The following is a 20,295-nucleotide window of genomic DNA, read 5'->3' as shown; positions in this document are numbered from 1 at the left end:
GCAAAAAGCAACATTTGAGAGTGCGCTGGTGCTAGTGGGGGTACACAGCTGGAGGTTGAATGTTTTGAAGGGGTACGGGAATATAAAAAGTTTGGGAACCCCTGTTTTTAACCCATATATTTTTTCTGGCTCATCTGGAAAGGGCTCATCAGGACGACTGAGTAGACTGACTGAACCGAAATCTGTTCGTCCTGACTCTCAGCTGCACGCAATACGTAATTGATTTGTGCGCCAGGAGTGTCCATATAGCCTCTCCCAGAAAATATGCCTTAAATATTGTCAGCTTTCACCTATCAGAGGCACCTAATATTCATACAGGCGGCTAGAGAAACTTGTGCTGTGACCCATCTCAGGTTTTGGGAATTTCCTCTGTACCAATGGCAATGAACCAATGAATACAGTGCCTTGCGAAAGTATTCGGCCCCCTTGAACTTTGCGACCTTTTGCCACATTTCAGGCTTCAAACATAAAGATATAAAACTGTATTTTTTTTGTGAAGAATCAACAACAAGTGGGACACAATCATGAAGTGGAACGACATTTATTGGATATTTCAAACTTTTTTAACAAATCAAAAACTGAAAAATTGGGCGTGCAAAATTATTCAGCCCCTTTACTTTCAGTGCAGCAAACTCTCTCCAGAAGTTCAGTGAGGATCTCTGAATGATCCAATGTTGACCTAAATGACTAATGATGATAAATACAATCCACCTGTGTGTAATCAAGTCTCCGTATAAATGCACCTGCACTGTGATAGTCTCAGAGGTCCGTTAAAAGTGCAGAGAGCATCATGAAGAACAAGGAACACACCAGGCAGGTCCGAGATACTGTTGTGAAGAAGTTTAAAGCCGGATTTGGATACAAAAAGATTTCCCAAGCTTTAAACATCCCAAGGAGCACTGTGCAAGCGATAATATTGAAATGGAAGGAGTATCAGACCACTGCAAATCTACCAAGACCTGGCCGTCCCTCTAAACTTTCAGCTCATACAAGGAGAAGACTGATCAGAGATGCAGCCAAGAGGCCCATGATCACTCTGGATGAACTGCAGAGATCTACAGCTGAGGTGGGAGACTCTGTCCATAGGACAACAATCAGTCGTATATTGCACAAATCTGGCCTTTATGGAAGAGTGGCAAGAAGAAAGCCATTTCTTAAAGATATCCATAAATAGTGTTGTTTAAAGTTTGCCACAAGCCACCTGGGAGACACACCAAACATGTGGAAGAAGGTGCTCTGGTCAGATGAAACCAAAATTGAACTTTTTGGCAACAATGCAAAATGTTATGTTTGGCGTAAAAGCAACACAGCTGAACACACCATCCCCACTGTCAAACATGGTGGTGGCAGCATCATGGTTTGGGCCTGCTTTTCTTCAGCAGGGACAGGGAAGATGGTTAAAATTGATGGGAAGATGGATGAAGCCAAATACAGGTCCACTCTGGAAGAAAACCTGATGGAGTCTGCAAAAGACCTGAGACTGGGACGGAGATTTGTCTTCCAACAAGACAATGATCCAAAACATAAAGCAAAATCTACAATGGAATGGTTCAAAAATAAACATATCCAGGTGTTAGAATGGCCAAGTCAAAGTCCAGACCTGAATCCAATTGAGAATCTGTGGAAAGAACTGAAAACTGCTGTTCACAAATGCTCTCCATCCAACCTCACTGAGCTCGAGCTGTTTTGCAAGGAGGAATGGTAAAAAATGTCAGTCTCTCGATGTGCAAAACTGATAGAGACATACCCCAAGCGACTTACAGCTGTAATCGCAGCAAAAGGTGGCGCTACAAAGTATTAACTTAAGGGGGCTGAATAATTTTGCACGCCCAATTTTTCAGTTTTTGATTTGTTAAAAAAGTTTGAAATATCCAATAAATGTCGTTCCACTTCATGATTGTGTCCCACTTGTTGTTGATTCTTCATAAAAAAATAGTTTTATATCTTTATGTTTGAAGCCTGAAATGTGGCAAAAGGTCGCAAAGTTCAAGGGGGCCGAATACTTTCGCAAGGCACTGTAAATAAAACAATAGCTGTAGTCAATTAGCCGGATCCCGCCAGTGTCTTTAGCCTTTACCCACCCTGTTGGAAACACCTAGACTCATGTGACTGCTCTGCCAAAGGAGTGTCCTGGTTATCTGAACGTTATGCAAATGTCAGTCTGGTCAGCATTCTGTGCTAAGGGAGAATCTTCAGCACTCGCAGGGGATGTGACCACAGTATTTATTATTGGACTGGAATTTTCCATTACATGCTTTTACACAGTTTGTTTTTCTGTCTAAAGAAAGCATGGCTGGAATATTTCAGAGCTGAAATTGGAATAAGTTTGGTCTGTTTGGCTATGGCAGACTCACATGATGGGTCATTTTACTATGCTGCTATGCTTGTATTGTAGCATGACTGTTATAGGTCTGCTGATTTGATATAGAATCCTCCCACTTTCTATGCAGGAAGAGCATGTTGGTTGTCTGTACATTGTGTGTGACCTGGCCTCTGGTGTGTGTTCCAGGAAACCTTCAGGTCTTGCTGATAAGGAGGTAATGGCTGCTACCGTCCTGACATCACTGTCCACCTCTCCTCTGGTCCTCACCCATACCCAGACAGCCTCAGGTAAGACTGCACACACACACAGAGGTTCTGGTCTGTAGTGCCACTCTCTAGTGTCTACCTCTCGTCTGGTCTCTAGTGTCTACCTCTTGTCTGGTCTCTAGTGTCTACCTCTCCTCTGGTCTCTACTGTCTACCTCTCCTCTGGTCTCTACTGTCTACCTCTCCTCTGGTCTCTAGTGTCTACCTCTCCTCTGGTCTCTAGTGTCCACCTCTCCTCTGGTCTCTAGTGTCTACCTCTCCTCTGGTCTCTAGTGTCTACCTCTCCTCTGGTCTCTAGTGTCTACCTCTCCTCTGGTCTCTACTGTCTACCTCTCCTCTGGTCTCTACTGTCTACCTCTCCTCTGGTCTCTAGTGTCTACCTCTCCTCTGGTCTCTAGTGTCTACCACTCTACTGGTCTCTAGTGTCTACCTCTCCTCTGGTCTCTAGTGTCTACCTCTCCTTTGGTCTCTAGTGTCCATCTCTCTTCCGGTCTCTAGTGTCTACCTCTCCTCTGGTCTCTAGTGTCCACCTCTCTTCTGGTCTCTAGTGTCCACCTCTCTTCTGGGCTCTAGTGTCCACCTCTCTTCTGGGCTCTAGTGTCCACCTCTCTTCTGGTCTCTAGTGTCTACCTCTCTTCTGGTCTCTAGTGTCTACCTCTGGTCTCTAGTGTCTACCTCTCCTCTGGTCTCTAGTGTCTACCTCTCCTCTGGTCTCTAGTGTCCACCTCTCCAGCTAATGTTTACCCCTCAACCAACCTCACCCTGCCAACAGCCTGGCCTTGGACACATCGCCATGCCTGTTGTTTCCGGAGCTACCCGTTGCCGTGGCACTCATCACCGTGACAACGTTAGTAGACAATCAGAGTCCTACCTCAATTGTAAACCGTAATATGCAAGAGTTTTTATTTTGCCGTTTTTATGGAACCACCTCCCTCATTGGAGAGTTGCTTTATTTAATTTCTGCAGGACCGTACCCTAAAACACAATGCCAAATCTACACTGCCGTTTCTTACCAAGAAGACCCTGTATGTTCCTAAGTGGCAGAGTTACAGTTTTGACTTATTAAACATCTATGGCAAGAAAATAGTTGTCTAGCAATGATCAACAACCAATTTGACATAAATTAATAATGGGCAAATGTTGCACAATCCAGCTCTTAGAGACTTACCCAGAAAGACTCACAGTTGTAATTGGTGCCAAAGGTGATTCCAACATGTGTTGACTCGGGGTGTGAATACTTAAGTAAATGAGATATTTCTGTATTTCAGTTTCATTAAAAAAAAATTATTATGGGACTTCTGGTCACGGCCTGCTGTGACACAGCCTGGGATCGAACCCGAGGCTGTAGTGGTGCCTTAGACCGCTGTACCACTTGGGGGGCACTTTGTAACTGTTTTAAAGTCACCATTGGCCTCACGCAGAAATCTTTGAGGTTTCCTTCCTCTCTGAGGGAACTGATTTGATTAAATATGAAACTATTTGTGAGAAGATGTAATGTGATGTTAGCCTTCTAAATGAGACAATTGTTTTTCATATGAAGTCTTAACCAAGTCATTGGCCACGCCCACATGAGCACAGACATTACGACAAAAGGAAGGAACGCCCCTTTTCCCAGAGTGAAAAAAAACAGTTCTGGTAAAATTTACATGAGACAAGAAAGAATGGAGCTGTGGCTACATGTTGGCAATTTAAATACAGACCAGACAGCGTGAAGTGGTGCCTACATGGCTGAGAAATGGTTTAAAACTAAAGACCAAGCAGGCGGACGGTGTGAACCGGACGAACAGCTTCTATCTCAAGGCCATCAGACTGTTAAATAGCCATTACTAACACAGAGAGGTTGCTGCCTACAGACAGACTTGAAATCATTGGCCACTTTAATGTCAGTTTAATAATGTTCACATATCTTGCCTTACTCATCTCATATGTTTATACTGTATTCTATAACATTCTACTGTATCTTAGCTTATGTCGCTCTGACATTGCTCGTTCATATATTTATATTTAGTTCATATACTAATATTTCTAATATATTACTTAGATTTGTGTGTGTTGGGTGTATGTTGTGAAATTGTTAGATATTACTTGTTAGATATTTCTGCACTGTCTTATCTAGAAGCACAAGCATATCGCTACACACCCACAATAACATCTGCTAAACACGTGTATGTGACCAATAACATTCGATTTGATTTGCTTTGACCCCACCCGACATGCCACCAGGGGTCTTTTCACAGTCACCAGATCCAGAACAATAACATCTGCTAAACACGTGTATGTGACCAATAACGATTCGATTTGATTTGCTTTGACCCCACCCGACATGCCACCAGGGGTCTTTTCACAGTCACCAGATCCAGAACAATAACATCTGCTAAACACGTGTATGTGACCAATAACATTTGATTTGATTTGCTTTGACCCCAACCGCACCAGCATATGGTCTTATAAGGTGTCTGAGGATCTCATCTCGGTACCTAATGGCAGTCAGGCTACCTCTGGCGAGCACATGGAGGGCTGTGCGGCCCCCCTAAGAAATGCCACCCCACACCATGACTGACCCACCGCCAAACCAGTCATGCTGGAGGATGTTGCAGGCAGCAGAACGTCCTCCACGGCGTCTCCAGACTCTGTCACGTCTGTCACATGTGCTCAGTGTGAACCTGCTTTCATCTGTGAAGAGCACAGGGCACCAGTGGCGAATTTGCCAATCTTGGTGTTCTCTGGCAAATGCCAAACGTCCAGCACGGTGTTGGGCTGTAAGCACAACCCCCACCTGTGGACGTCGGGCCCTCATACCACCCTCATGGAGTCTGTTTCTGACCGTTTGAGCAAACACATGCACATTTGTGGCCTGCTGGAGGTCATTTTGCAGGGCTCTGGCAGTGCTCCTCCTGCTCCTCCTTGCACAAAGGCAGAGGTAGCGGTCATGCTGCTGGGTTGTTGCCCTCCTACGGCCTCCTCCACGTCTCCTGATGTACTGGCCTGTCTCCTGGTTGCGCCTCCATGCTCTGGACACTACGCTGACAGACACAGCAAACCTTCTTGCCACCGCTCGCATTGATGTGCCAACCTGGATGAGCTGCACTACCTGAGCCACTTGTGTGGGTTGTAGACTCCGTCTCATGCCACCACTAGAGTGAAAGCACCGCCAGCATTCAAAAGTGACCAAAACATCAGCCAGGAAACATAGGAACTGAGAAGTGGTCTGTGGTCACCACCTGCAGAACCACTCCTTTATTGGGGGTGTCTTGCTAATTGCCTATAATTTCCACCTGTTGTGTATTCCATTTGCACAATAGCATGTGAAGTTTATTGTCAATCAGTGTTTCTTCCTAAGTGGACAGTTTGATTTCACAGAAGTGTGATTGACTTGGAGTTACATTGTGTTGTTTAAGTGTTCCCTTTTATTTATAGGAGGGCAACAACCCAGCAGCAGGACCGCTACCTCCGCCTTTGTGCAAGGAGGAGTAGGAGGAGCGGGCAGACAGCTGGTTACACAAAAGAAAAGGGGCTGGGTTTGAGTGAAAGAGCGGGAAGACTGAGGAACAAAGGGTGAAGCTGTGTTTTCGTAAATACAGTATCTTATGCATTCTAAATGACCGCCCATTTGGAAAAGGAAAATGCAATAAATATTTACTCTGAGCAGACATTCTTCGGTAGGTTGGTGGTAGATGGAAGGCCGTGTTGCCCAACCGAGACCTTTGAAGAATGTCTGGTGGTCAATTGGATACGTTGTAGTAATGTCGTTGTGTGGTAGATTGGATACTCTGTTCCTTCCTAACCTGCTTTTGCAGCTGCTGTTGCTAACTCAACGGCTAGGAGGTATCACTTCTGTAGTGAATAAGAGTTCAACGTTCATACCATTCGCAACCAAAGCTCACGCTGATGTTGGCTTCGTTCTGTAATTATTATCTGAACCATTCTGACATCGGACCGTCGTCCTACATCCTCGGAACAGGAGGTTATATTGTCGTCAAGGGTTTATATAGGAAGGGAGAGGAGGGCGTGTTTGAAAAGTTTTATATCCCATGTCCCTTCACAGGGGCGGGCCACTGATTGAGCATAGCTCTAACTTGTGAAAACCCAAATCTCACATTTTAGAAGCTAAAATCACATTTCATCCCATCACGAATAATTTCATATTCAAATATTTAAATTGAACAACAATACCATTTGAATCCGATAACTCTGATGTAGAGTTTATGTCATCTTATCATTGATTAGAATGTCTCAGATGACGACCGAACTGACATCATATTCATTAAGTACCACCGGATATGTTCAATTGGTCGGATTACCAGAATATAGTTCATTTCCCCACACCTTCTGATGTTCCCAGAATCTCTACGTTAACCAAGGGGTTTGCAAATGTAACATCAGTAGGATAGAGAAAGGAAAAAGGGGGGAAGAGGTATTTATGACTGTCATAAACCTACCCCCAGGCCAACGTCATGACACTTCATTGACAACAGTTGTAGACTAGCAGTCATTAACATTGTGTGCGTTCTCTTAACCCTTCCACAGGTCTACAGCATATATTCAACCCCTCTTGGTCCCATCTCCACAGTTTAGTTCAGTTATTGATTAAAACGGGCAAATCCACAAAATATTATGGGATGGGGTGTACTGTACAATATGTGGGAAGACAGGGCAAATATGTATTCATTTTTCATAAGACATTTCATCCTACTCTTTTCATACATTTAAAAAATGTACCTGTTTACCTCCAATGTCGTATTTTCTTCCCCCTGGTTTAAGGGGTTAGTCTCCCCTGAGACAACATGTAGAGCGATGTGAACTCCTGTGTCTGTATTCTCTGTAGGACCCTCCTCATCTACACTAGCCCCCATGGACCAGTCAGTCATTGTTTAATATGAGTTCATCTCCAACACACAGCTCATCCTGCTGGAAGGCTTTATTTTTCATTATGTTTCTCCACAAGGCAATGTGATTATGGCTTTATAAGATCTGTATTAGTGAAGCAGTCAAAATAGCATATTGCACTGGAGGGGTTTGTAGGCCAACGCTGCTGGAGAGGGAGGCTGTTTTCCTATGGATGGATGGACATTCAATATAAACCTCAATTCAAATTTTGCATGAACAATGTTGCAAAATACATTGTATGAACATTTTTTTAATGTATGAAGTCAAGAAGTTAATTAAAGTGAATTAATGACTCCCTGGTTTTGATGGTCTGTCTCCAGCTGCAGTTCCGGAGCCAGCCAGCAGAGGGTGGAAGGAGGTGCTGTCAACTAGCTACAGCAGCTCTACCAGTGGCAACTGGAGCTGGGACACCAGCGACCAATCGGTGCCCTCCACACCGTCCCCGCCTCTCTCCAACGACACCAGCAAGAGCTTCTTGCTCTCCTCCCAGAGTGATAATGTCATCGACGACGTCAAAGAGAGCACGCACTTCTTGTTTGAGGACCCCATACCCCGGAAGCGAAAGGTACAACTGGGGGTCAGGGGCTTAGGATGAGGCTTCATCCTAATGCTACTGAACATCCTTCCATACTTATCTCCTTCTCTCCAAGGAGTTCATAGATCACAGCTATTTGATTTATCCAGTCCAGTTCCGTGTTTCTTGTGATGCTTCAGATGAGAACAGTATTTGTTGCCACAACCAACCGTAAGCTGCGACCCATTAAAAATTGGCCATGGGCCAACAGTGGCTCCTATCGATTTAGGAATCGCTGCCCTAGTGTGTAGTTTTCCTAATTCAAGGGGGCCTCTGAAACCCCTCTGAAAGATTATCTCAAAACGCATTTCCAATGTAATTCAGGATCTTATGACACTGGCTTGGCCCTGAGACGACAAGGTCTGTCAACCTTTACGCCTCTGAGCATGATGGAGTGTGTTCTTGCTCAATCTTTTCCTCTCTCTTTTTTCTTCCCCTGTCTTTTTATGCAGTGGAGACCTTCCAAGACATTAATGTGGTTTCATTATCAAGAAGAGCCATAAGCCCCCTCACCCATCTCCAAGAGGAAGAGGTGGGAGAGGATGGGGAGGAAGGAGGAAGAGGGGAGTTAAGATTACTGAGCTAGGGGAGGAGAGGGGAGGAGTGAGAGGCTTCATCTGCAGGAAGCTGAGTGGGAGAGAAGAATATCTCATAAATCCACTGTGACGCAGGTGTGGATAGAGGTGTGGAGACTGGAAGGGGCTCTGATAGGAGTGTGCAGGTCCAACGCACTGGCCTGTAGGCCAATCAGAGTCCATTTCAGCTGAAACACATAAGATCGTGCAGGAGGCCAGGCCATAGATATACAATATCCTGAAAGGAAATTGGATTACACTCACTGACTAGCTTCACCAGAAATAGGACAAACACATTATAGCATTCCCATTTACTTTAACTGAATGATGATTATGCTGTGTGTTAGAGTACAACAAGATTGTGCTCTATTTGTCAAGTCATCCGTCAAATGTAATGCCTTGTCTTCATGTTTCACGTCCGTCTTCAGCCTAACCTCGCTTGTAAAGATGTGACAGAACATTAGACAATGCTAGACACAGTAAACATTACATCAACATTATGCAAAGCCTTGGGAGGCTTGGGAGGCTCAATAAGGCTTGCACTGGCATGCATGTGTGGTTATTAATGAATAGCCGGCTATAGATAAAGTCATTATAATTTGGATGACTTGTATATAAACCTGCCCTGGGAAAACCTAACAGGCAGTTAGTTTACTCTGGTGGTTCAGTGTAGTAGGCCAAGATCAGAGGCCTAACTAAGTCCTGATTTGCAGGCAGCAGTAATTCTGGATATACAGTAGAGTAGCTGCAGTGTGTCTGACTGTAGAGTAGGGTACTATAAGAGGCTTAGGACTGTGTAAATCACCTGGGTATTCCTGTGATTGTGTTAAGATGGAAGAAAAACACTTTGGGCATTATTTGGGATTGTCTGTTGAGACGCTGCAGATTAGCCGTTGGGAGTGTTTCATAGTGTATGTTTCATTAGAGATGTTGTATGTGATGTCTTCACTGCAAAGAATAATGGATTGCATAAGAATATAGACTAGTTAAAAAGGGTTAAATTGATCAGCCGCTGATAAACCTGTTCTATAGTTTGTATTTAAAGTCACTCTCTCTCCCCTTTCTGGAAGCTGTTGATAGGTAGCGAGCCAACGCCCACTAACCTGTCATTAGTACTGATGCAGGTCCAAAAACACCTCTCCCTCCACTGCCTACCTCTGAGATCTGCTGCGGCATGATAAAATAGGTCTGAAAACACACCTCTCCCTCCACTGCCTACCTCTGAGATCTGCTGCTGCATGACAAAATAGGTCTGAAAACACACCTCTCCCTCCACTGCCTACCTCTGAGATCTGTAATGCTGCATGACAAAATAGGTCTGAAAAAACATAGCTCTATGTTTTTAGATTCTGCAGTGTAAAAAATGCTGGGTTAAAAACAACCCAATTTTGGTAAATATGGAATATACCATGTTTGTTTATTTTGACCCAGCCAGTTGGGTCGTTGATATTGGGTTATTTTGACCCAGCCAGTTGGGTCGTTGATATTGGGTTATTTTGACCCAGCCAGTTGGGTCGTTGATATTGGGTTATTTTGACCCAGCCAGTTGGGTCGTTGATATTGGGTTATTTTGACCCAGCCAGTTGGGTCGTTGATATTGGGTCATTTTGACCCAGCCAGTTGGGTCGTTGATATTGGGTTATTTTGACCCAGCCAGTTGGGGTGTTGATATTGGGTTATTTTGACCCAGCCAGTTGGGGTGTTGATATTGGGTTATTTTGACCCAGCCAGTTGGGTCGTTGATATTGGGTTATTTTGACCCAGCCAGTTGGGTCGTTGATATTGGGTTATTTTGACCCAGCCAGTTGGGGTGTTGATATTGGGTTATTTTGACCCAGCCAGTTGGGTTGTTGATATTGGGTTATTTTGACCCAGCCAGTTGGGTTGTTGATATTGGGTTATTTTGACCCAGCCAGTTGGGGTGTTGATATTGGGTTATTTTGACCCAGCCAGTTGGGTTGTTGATATTGGGTTATTTTGACCCAGCCAGTTGGGTTGTTGTAATTGGGTTATTTTGACCCAGCCAGTTGGGTCGTTGATATTGGGTTATTTTGACCCAGCCAGTTGGGTCGTTGATATTGGGTTATTTTGACCCAGCCAGTTGGGGTGTTGATATTGGGTTATTTTGACCCAGCCAGTTGGGGTGTTGATATTGGGTCATTTTGACCCAGCCAGTTGGGTCGTTGATATTGGGTTATTTTGACCCAGCCAGTTGGGTCGTTGATATTGGGTTATTTTGACCCAGCCAGTTGGGGTGTTGATATTGGGTTATTTTGACCCAGCCAGTTGGGTCGTTGATATTGGGTTATTTTGACCCAGCCAGTTGGGTCGTTGATATTGGGTTATTTTGACCCAGCCAGTTGGGTCGTTGATATTGGGTTATTTTGACCCAGCCAGTTGGGTCGTTGATATTGGGTTATTTTGACCCAGCCAGTTGGGTCGTTGATATTGGGTTATTTTGACCCAGCCAGTTGGGGTGTTGATATTGGGTTATTTTGACCCAGCCAGTTGGGTCATTGATATTGGGTTATTTTGACCCAGCCAGTTGGGGTGTTGATATTGGGTTATTTTGACCCAGCCAGTTGGGGTGTTGATATTGGGTTATTTTGACCCAGCCAGTTGGGTTGTTGAGCTATGATCCACTGGGTCAGATGGAAGACTGGAGGCATGGTTTAATAGGTGCGTGGCTTTCAGATAGTTATTTTTGGTGACTCGGGAGAGTAAATGTTTTTTTTTTAAATGAAATCCATAGGTTATTGTCAGGAAGTGTGATCTATTGGGGACGTGTCTTTCAGATTGGAGTGAACGTCACACCCCTACTAAGCTATGCCTCCAGTCTTCTGATCTGATTGGGTGGATCATAGCTCAATAACCCAACTCCGTGACCCAATTGGCAAATAACCCAATTTTAGTTCTGTCAACTATTTACCCAACGCTGGGTTGTTTTTAAATCAGCATTTATTAGAGTGTGCATGTGAGGAAATAGTTGCTCTCTGTGTAATGTGCCTAATCCAGGGGTTTGAATCTCACATGAGTTGTCCCACCCCGTGTGAAATGTTGATTTACATGTATTGTGATAGTGCCTGACTAAAATAGGTGTGGTTTCTCATTTTGGGTACTGGTTATATTTAGGTATACTTTTGAGCTAATATTCATAAGAGGTGTAGAAACTCAAGCAGTTGAGAATTTGAGGTGCCGGTACTCCGGTGAGCTCCTGCCCAAACTTAAGCACTGTTATTGTGTTGAAAAGGGACGCCAACAACTTGAACATTAACACTATTAATTAATTTAATAAGGAACTACCTCTTTCTTCAGCCTTGCACACAAACACAGTGCTATTTCCTAAAAATAATATTGCATATGATATGGATGTGTACATGTACAAGGAAGGCTACAATGTTTTATAGGCTATTCATTATTATAATGATCCACTTCGCCACGTGCGTTTTGAATCGAACATGAAGGACCTGCAGTGAACATTTTATTTATTTTTCCTCAACAAAGAAGCTTGTGCGAGGGGGGGCTCGAACCCATGTTTAAAGTGTACTATCAAGTGGAAGTTAACCACTTTAGCAGAGTGTGCCATTGAGAAGCAATGATGACAGCGATAGTCCACATGACTCCTATTTTTTTTACGATGATAAGCGTACTTTTTGTTTTACATGAAAGCACATGGAAGTGTGTGATACTGAAAAACTAAATGTTGTCTGAGGTTAGTAGTAACTAGTAGCCTAGTGTGTGATACTGAAAAATGAAATGTTGCCTGAGGTTAGTAGTAACTAGTAGCCTAGTGTGTGATACTGAAAAACTAAATGTTGTCTGAGGTTAGTAGTAACTAGTAGCCTAGTGTGTGATACTGAAAAACTAAATGTTGTCTGAGGTTAGTAGTAACTAGTAGCCTAGTCAAGGTTGCGTCAGTGCAATATTGGCACATACCATTTTGTTACAGACCAACAGAACAAGTAAACCTTAAATTTGTCGATTTAAAATATCCCTGTAGTGGCCAGGGATGATTTATTTTAAAGCTAGTGAGGGAGATATGAGTCTCCAGCTTTAGTGATTTTTGCAGTTCGTTCTAGATTTTTGGCAGCAGAGAACTGGAAGGAAATATGGACGAAGGAAGAATTGGCTTTTGGGTGACCAGTGAAATATACCTTCTGGAGCACGTGCTGTGGGTGGGTGCTACTATGGTGACCAGTGAGCTGAGATAAGGCGGGACTTTACCTAGCAAAGACTTATAGATGACTTGGAGCCAGTGGGTTTGGCGACGAATATGAAGCGAGGGCCTGCCAACGAGAGCATACAGGTCGCAGTGGTTGGTAGTATATTGGGCTTTGGTGACAAAACGGATGGCACTGTGATAGAGTGCATCCAATTTTCTGAGTAGAGTGTTGGAGGCTATTTTGTAAATGACATCGCCGAAGTCAAGGATCTGTAGGATAGTCAGTTTTACGAGGGTATGTTTGGCAGCATGAGTGAAGGATGCTTTGATGTGAAATAGGAAGCCAATTCTAGATTTAATTTTGGATTGGAGATGCTTAATGTGAGTCTGGAAGGAGAGTTTACAGTCCCACCTCAACAACAGCCAGTGAAATTGCAGGGCGCCAAATTAAAAACAGCAGAAATCTCATAATTAAAATTCCTCAAACATACAAGGATTATGCACCATTTTAAAAATAAACTTATTGTTAATCCAGCCACAGTGTCTGATTTCAAAAAGGCTTTACGGCGAAAGCACACCTTTCGATTATGTTAGGTCAGCGCCTAGCCACAGAAAAACATACCGCCATTTTCCAAAGAAGGAGAGGTGTCACAAAAGACAGAAATAGCGTTAAAATGAATCACTAACCTTTGATGATCTTCACCGGATGGCACTCCCAGGACTCCATGTTAGACAATAAATGTGTGTTTTGTTCGATGAAGTTCCTCTTTATGTCCAAAAAACTATTTTGAAATTGGTGCGTTATGTTAAATGCATTGTCTCAAGTGCAGAGAGCCACATCAAATTACAGAAATACTCATCATAAACATTGATGAAAGATAAAAGTGTTAAACACACAATTAACCTCTTGGATCTCTAGGGGCGCTATTTCATTTTTGGATAAAAAACGTTCCCGTTTTAAGCGCAATATTTTGTCACGAAAAGATGCTCGACTATGCATATTATTGACCGTTTTGGAAAGAAAACACTCTGAAGTTTCAGAATCTGCAAAGATATTGTCTGTAAGTGCCCCAGAACTCATTCTACAGGCGAAACCAAGATGATGCGTCAACCAGGAAATGAGCAGAATCTCTGAAGCTCTTTTTTTCATTGTCTCCTTATATGGCTGTGATTGCGCAAGGAATGAGCCTACTCTTTCTGTCGTTTCCCCAACGTGTTTGCAGCATTGTAACGTATTTGTAGGCATATCATTGGAAGATTGACCGTAAGAGACTACATTTTCCAAGTGTCCGCCTGGTGTCCCTGCGTCGAAATTGGAGCGCAAAGCCAGGTGCACTTATTTTTCCATTTGAGAGCAAGGAGAAACCAGGCTTCCACGAAGGATATATCATCGAAGAGATATGTGGAAAAACACCTTGAGGATTGATTCTAAACCACGTTTGCCATGTTTCAGTCGATATTATGGAGTTAATTTGGAAAAAAGTTCGCGTTTTGAGGGCTGAATTTTCGTTTTCTTTTTTTTTTTTTTTTTTTTTTTTTTTGGTAGCCAAATGTGATGTACAAAACGGAGCTATTTCTAATACACAAAGAATCTTTTTGGAAAAACTGAGCATCTGCTATCTAACTGAGAGTCTCCTCATTGAAAACATCAGAAGTTCTTCAAAGGTAAGTTATTTTATTTGAAGGCTTTACTTGTTTTTGTGATAGTTGCTTGCTAAATGCTAACGCTAATGCTAACGCTAAATGCTACGCTAGCTAGCTACTGTTACACAAATGATTGTTTTCCTATGGTTGAAAAGCATATTTTTAAAATCTGAGATGACAGTGTTGTTAACAAAAGGCTATGCTTGAGAGATAGCATATTTATTTCATTTCATTTGCGATTTTCATGAATAGTTAACGTTGCGTTATGGTAATGAGCTTAGGTCTATAAATAGAATCCCGGATCCGGGTTTGGTCGTCGCAACAGGTTAAAGATAAACTTCTCCTTAATGCAACCGTCAGATTTCAAAAAAGTTTTACCGTAAAAGCACACAATGCAATTATGTTAGGTCAGCGCCTATACACTGAAAAACATACAGCCATTTTCCAACTGAGGAGAGGCGTCACAAAACTCAGAAATAGCGTTATAAATATTCACTTACATTTGATGATCTTCATCGGAATGCACTCCCAGGAATCCCAGTTCCACAATAAATGTTTGTTTTGTTCGATAAAGTCCATAATTTACATCCAAATACCTCCTTTTTGTTTGAGCATTTAGTCCAGTAATCCAAATGCACAACACGTGAGCACTAAGTCCAGACGAAAAGTCATCCTCTACTGACGGACTGAGGTCAATATCCTTCCAGGATACCCGGGCAAGGTCGATTAGAAAGGCCTCCTCGCTTCCTGGTGGAGAGTCAGACGCGATCACCAGGCTGGAACACGGGAGCCTCACTGCGGTGGTGATTTGTCTGCTCTTGCTGACGGCAGACGGCTTGCTAGAGTCTCACATGGGCATCGTTCCATACCTCTTTTGCGCACCTGAAACACTCGTCCACCGCAGGAGCGTCGGTCTGGCTCGGAGTCCACGGAGCCAGGTTCGGCTGATAACCCAGAACTCACTGGAAGGGAGTCAGCCCGGTGGAGGAGTGTCACAATAAATTCTGGCGGTATTCAGCCCAAGGAAGGAATCAGGCCCACTGGCCCCCTGCCGGTCCTGGCAGTGACTCCTCAGGAACCTCCTCAGCCCTGGTTCATCCTCTCTACCTGCCCGTTAGATTGAGGCCGGTACTCAGAAGTGAGGCTGACCGTGAACCCCAGCTTCTCCATGAAATCCTTCCATACACGTGATGTGAATTGGGGGCCACAATCGGAGACGATGTCCTCGAAGGCCATAATGCCAGAAGACCTGCTGCAACAGTGCCTCAGCAACCTGGAGAGCGGTAGGGAGACCAGAGAGAGGGATAAAACAGCATGATTTTGAGAATCTGTCCACAACCCCCAAAATGGTGGTGAAACCATCAGAGGAGGGGAGATTAGTGACGAAATCAATGGACAGATGAGACCAGGGACGCTGAGGCACGGGAAAGAAAAGGAGTCTTCCTGCTGGACATGAACATGAGTGGGCATAGTGTGCAACGTCCTGCGCCAAAGTGGGCCACCAGTATTTCTCAGAAAGGGATTGAGTGGTGTGGGTGATACCTGGGTGTCCAGCGGTGAGGGATGTGTGTGCCCAGGTCAGCAACTGATCTTTGACCCCTGTGGGTGTGTAGATGCAGGTGAGGGCAGGTGGCTGGAGCGGGTTCCTCCTCCAGAGCCTGGCGGATGTCCACATCTATGTCCCAAAACACGGGGCCAATGATACAGGAGGACTGATTGATGGGCTGACGGACACTCACAGGGCCCTCCACCGACGTAGAACCACAGGGTGAGGGGAAAGAAGGTCCTTCGACATCCTGGTCCCCAGGCGGTAATCCTCCTCTGACTAGGAGATGGTTATGGAGTTGGAGCCACGGCAGGCTGATGACTTTGTGCACAGGTACGGAGGTGATGAGGAAGGAAAGGTTTTCCTGGGTCTCACGGTGAGGGTGAGTGGAGCTGTGACGTGCATACACCGGTTGAGTATTGAGATTATGCTCCGGGATTTAGAGGTAATTTGTGGTTTAGAACCGGTACCCTACGTCACTGCTTCACTGCTCCAGACCACTTCAAGGTGGTTATGCTTTCTGGAAAATACTCTTTCAAAATGAATGGCAAGTGGAAGGGGGAAAAGACAGCATTCGGAGGTCAAGACTGCGCTGCTCTGAGACAAGCATGGGGACTGGTCTTGATAAATCAATGAGATTTTTATTTTCACTGAATCTCCGTTTGGGTGTTGGTTAGACTACAATTAGGGTGTGGAAACAGCGTCATATTTACCTCGCGGAAACCCTGAGGGTTTAGTTTTTCTTGGAATAGAAACACCATACTATTCATCTAATTAATTAAGCTAAATTTAAAATCAATCCCATCTACTATGTTCTTACAAAAAAAGGTTTTAAATTCTCTAGTACAGCCAATATCTCCAGTACAGCCAATACAAAAAGTCAAATGCTTCTCAAAGATGCCCTCTGGTGGTCAACGTAGCACTAACTAGCATTAATGGCAACAATGGCTGCCAATGAATACACTCTCATTAACATCTGCTAACCATGTGTATGTGACAAATAAAATTTGATTTGATTTAAATGAAATTCCATAGTATTCTGCGGCAGCCCGCAAGGTATGCTGCAGTATGATGCAATTTTACATGAGGAACCACTGTGATAGTGCCAGATCCTAATGGTCGCAGGTATGAGGGGATGTGCAGGGAGGAGGCAAGGCCTGGTCAATAAAATCCCTCGCCGCACCAGAATCCACTAGAGCTGTAGAAACAATAGATGAGAGCCAGCTAGTGAAATTGATACTTAAAAAGGTTTGGTGGTTTGGTGATGATGGATTGGGCTGTACCGGACACCGTTGAAGCTGGTGCCCCTCCTGGCTGAAATAGGGACAAGCCCGAACTGCCTCAGATGGCGTCGCTCAGCTGTGGGGAGTGTGTCCAAGGTAAGATTGTCTTGGCACGCCAACTTCGTCTGGACCTCTTCGGGCAATCCTCTTCTGAATCGGATGCAGAGTGCCGGTTCATTCCACCCGCTGGATGCTGTCTGAAAGGTGAGCGCACACTCCACCATGGTCATCCTGCCGTAGTTGTCAGCTCTCACCCCCCTCTCTGCCTTCCAGTGGATGATCCAAGTCCCCCCTGAACAGAGCCATGAACCCCTCATAGGAACCCAGCTCCTCTTTCCAAGACAGCCATTGTCCACTCCAACGCCCGTCCGGTCAGCAAGGAAATAACCGTGGCAACCTTGGACTCCGTGGTGAGGGCTACCATCTGATGAGTGAAATAGAGTAGAAAAGCCACGGAATCTGTTGGCTAGGGTACTGACTTGTGGTAGAGAATCCTCCGCCTGTTGGACGTGACACCCCTCTGGAAATGTCAAGACCTCTTTCATAGCCGCCCCCAGTGGTGCCAGCTGATTACTGATAACAAAAGAGTACGATATAAGGGTAAGTAATCAGAGAGTAATGAAGTCCAGGTGTGCATAAAAGATGGGTTGCCAGAACTGGTGGTTAGTAGACCGTTGAGAGGGGGAGCAGGAGTAGATGTGACAGGAGGCTACAGGACTGGTGGTTAGTAGACCATTGAGAGGGGGAGCAGGAGTAGATGTGACAGGACTGGAAGTCATCGAATCAACAGTCATGTGTCTGTCACTAGCATACACAGTCATAGGTGGTACAGGTACCTCTAAAATTAAATCAAAAAGCATAAAGGGACATAAATATGCAAATAAGGCTTTACATCCTACTGTGTTAAAACAACACCCCAAAAAGAGTTACTGTAAGGCCACAGGTTTTAAGTCCCTAACAATGAGAAAGTGTAACAGCGTCAGCTCTAGAGGTCGACCGATTAATCGGAATGGCCGATTAATTAGGGACGATTTTCAAGTTTTCCTAATAAGCGGAAATCTGTGTTTTTGGACACCGATTTGGCCGTTTTTAAAAGTTTTTTTTACACCTTTATTTAATCTTTATTTAACTAGGTAAGTCAGTTAAGAACACACCGCCTAGGAACGGTGGGTTAACTGCCTCGTTCAGGGACAGAACGACAGATTTTCAGCTCAGGGGATCCAATCTTGCAACCTTACAGTTAACTAGTCCAACGCAATAACAACCTGCCTCTCTCTCGTTGCACTCCACAAGGATAAGATAAGTTGCTAGCTAGCATTAAACTTATCTTATAAAAAACAATCAATCAATCATAATCACTAGTTAACTACACATGGTTGACGATATTACTAGTTTATCTAGCGTGTCCTGCGTTGCATATAATCGATGCGGTGCGTATCGTTTCTCCAATGTGTACCTAACCATAAACACCCATGCCTTTCTTAAAATCAATACACAAAGTATATATTTTTAAACCTGCATATTTAGCTAAAATAAATCCAGGTTAGCAGGCAATATTAACCAGGTGAAATTGTGTCACTTCTCTTGTGTTCATTGCACGCAGAGTCAGGGTATATGCAACAGTTTGGGCTGCCTAATTTGCCAGAATTTTAAGGAATTATGACATAACATTGAAGGTTGTGCAATGTAACAGGAATATTTACACTTATGGATGCCACCCGTTAGATAAAATACGGAACGGTTCCGTATTTCACTGAAAGAATAAACGTCTTGTTTTTGAGATGATAGTTTCCGGATTCGACCATATTAATGAACTAAGGCTCGTATTTCTGTGTGTTATTATGTTATAATTAAGTCTATGATTTGATAGAGCAGTCTGACTGAGCGATGATAGGCAGCAGCAGGCTCGCAAGCATTCATTCAAACAGCACTTTAGTGCGTTTTGCCAGCAGCTCTTCGTTGAGCGTCAAGCATTGCGCTGTTTCTGACTTCAAGCCTATCAACTCGCGTGATTAGGCTGGTGTAACCGATGTGAAATGGCTAGCTAGTTAGCGGGGTGCGTGCTAATAGCGTTTCAAACGTCACTCGCACTGAGACTTGGAGTGGTTGTTCCACTTGCTCTGCATGGGTAACGCTGCTTCGAGGGTGGCTGTTGTCGTTGTGTTCCTGATTCGAGCCCAGGGAGGAGCGAGGAGAGGGACGGAAGTTATACTGTTACACTGGCAATACTAAAGTGCCTATAAGAACATCCAATAGTCAAAGGTTAATGAAATACAAATGGTATAGAGGGAAATAGTCCTATAATTCCTATAATGACTACAACCTAAAACAACTTACCTGGGAATATTGAAGACTCATGTTAAAAGGAACCACCAGCTTTCATATGTTCTCATGTTCTGAGCAAGGAACTGAAACGTTAGCTTTCTTACATGGCACATATTGCACTTTTACTTTCTTCTCCAACACTTTGTTTTTGAATTATTTAAACCAAATTGAACATGTTTCATTATTTATTTGAGGCTAAATTGATTTTATTGTTGTATTATATTAAGTTAAAATAAGTGTTCATTCAGTATTGTTGTAATTGTCATTATTACAAATAAATAAATTAAATTGTCCGATTAATCGGTATCGGCTTTTTTTTTGGTCCTCCAATAATCGGTATCGGCGTCGAAAAATCATAATCGGTCGACCTCTAGTACAGAACGAATAAAGTGTTCATTTAAGTTGGACTTTGCAGCACCCATGGTGTTAGGGACCAACACTCTGGGGTTGTTAGTTTATCGACACTTAGATTGTTTTTTGTTTAACACTATTTTAGTGGCTTCCATACAGTACACGCTAAAGAAGTGTTAAACACTATGGGTGTTAGGAATATTACTTTCTTGCCCTTCGCCATCCCTCCATAAATGAATTTAGAGGTGTAAAGTTTCACGTGTGTGTGTGTGCGTGCGTGCGTTGCTAACCTGTCTTCACAAGCTTCTATGTTCACAGGCCTGCTTGTCTCAAAGGTCGTGTTTATTTATTTTGACCTCA

At 43.8% G+C, this 20,295-nt stretch overlaps 1 protein-coding gene across 2 annotated transcripts in view; it reads left to right on the top strand.

Moving 5' to 3' along the window:
• LOC139376321 (zinc finger protein 704-like) overlaps positions 1–20,295 on the top strand; it is a 91,035-nt gene that overhangs the window by 58,475 nt on the left and 12,265 nt on the right. For both annotated transcript variants that reach the window (XM_071118714.1, XM_071118715.1), the window contains exons 3-4: positions 2,510–2,610; positions 7,796–8,040. In XM_071118714.1, coding sequence (XP_070974815.1) covers positions 2,510–2,610; positions 7,796–8,040 — 346 coding nt within the window. The remainder of the gene's footprint in view (positions 1–2,509; positions 2,611–7,795; positions 8,041–20,295) is intronic.

Source organism: Oncorhynchus clarkii, chromosome 20 (genome assembly GCF_045791955.1).
Source record: "Oncorhynchus clarkii lewisi isolate Uvic-CL-2024 chromosome 20, UVic_Ocla_1.0, whole genome shotgun sequence".
Taxonomy (NCBI): Eukaryota; Metazoa; Chordata; class Actinopteri; order Salmoniformes; family Salmonidae; genus Oncorhynchus; species Oncorhynchus clarkii.
The sequence above is the reverse complement of the archived record's forward strand: the minus strand, read 5'-3'. Positions and strand labels throughout refer to the sequence as shown.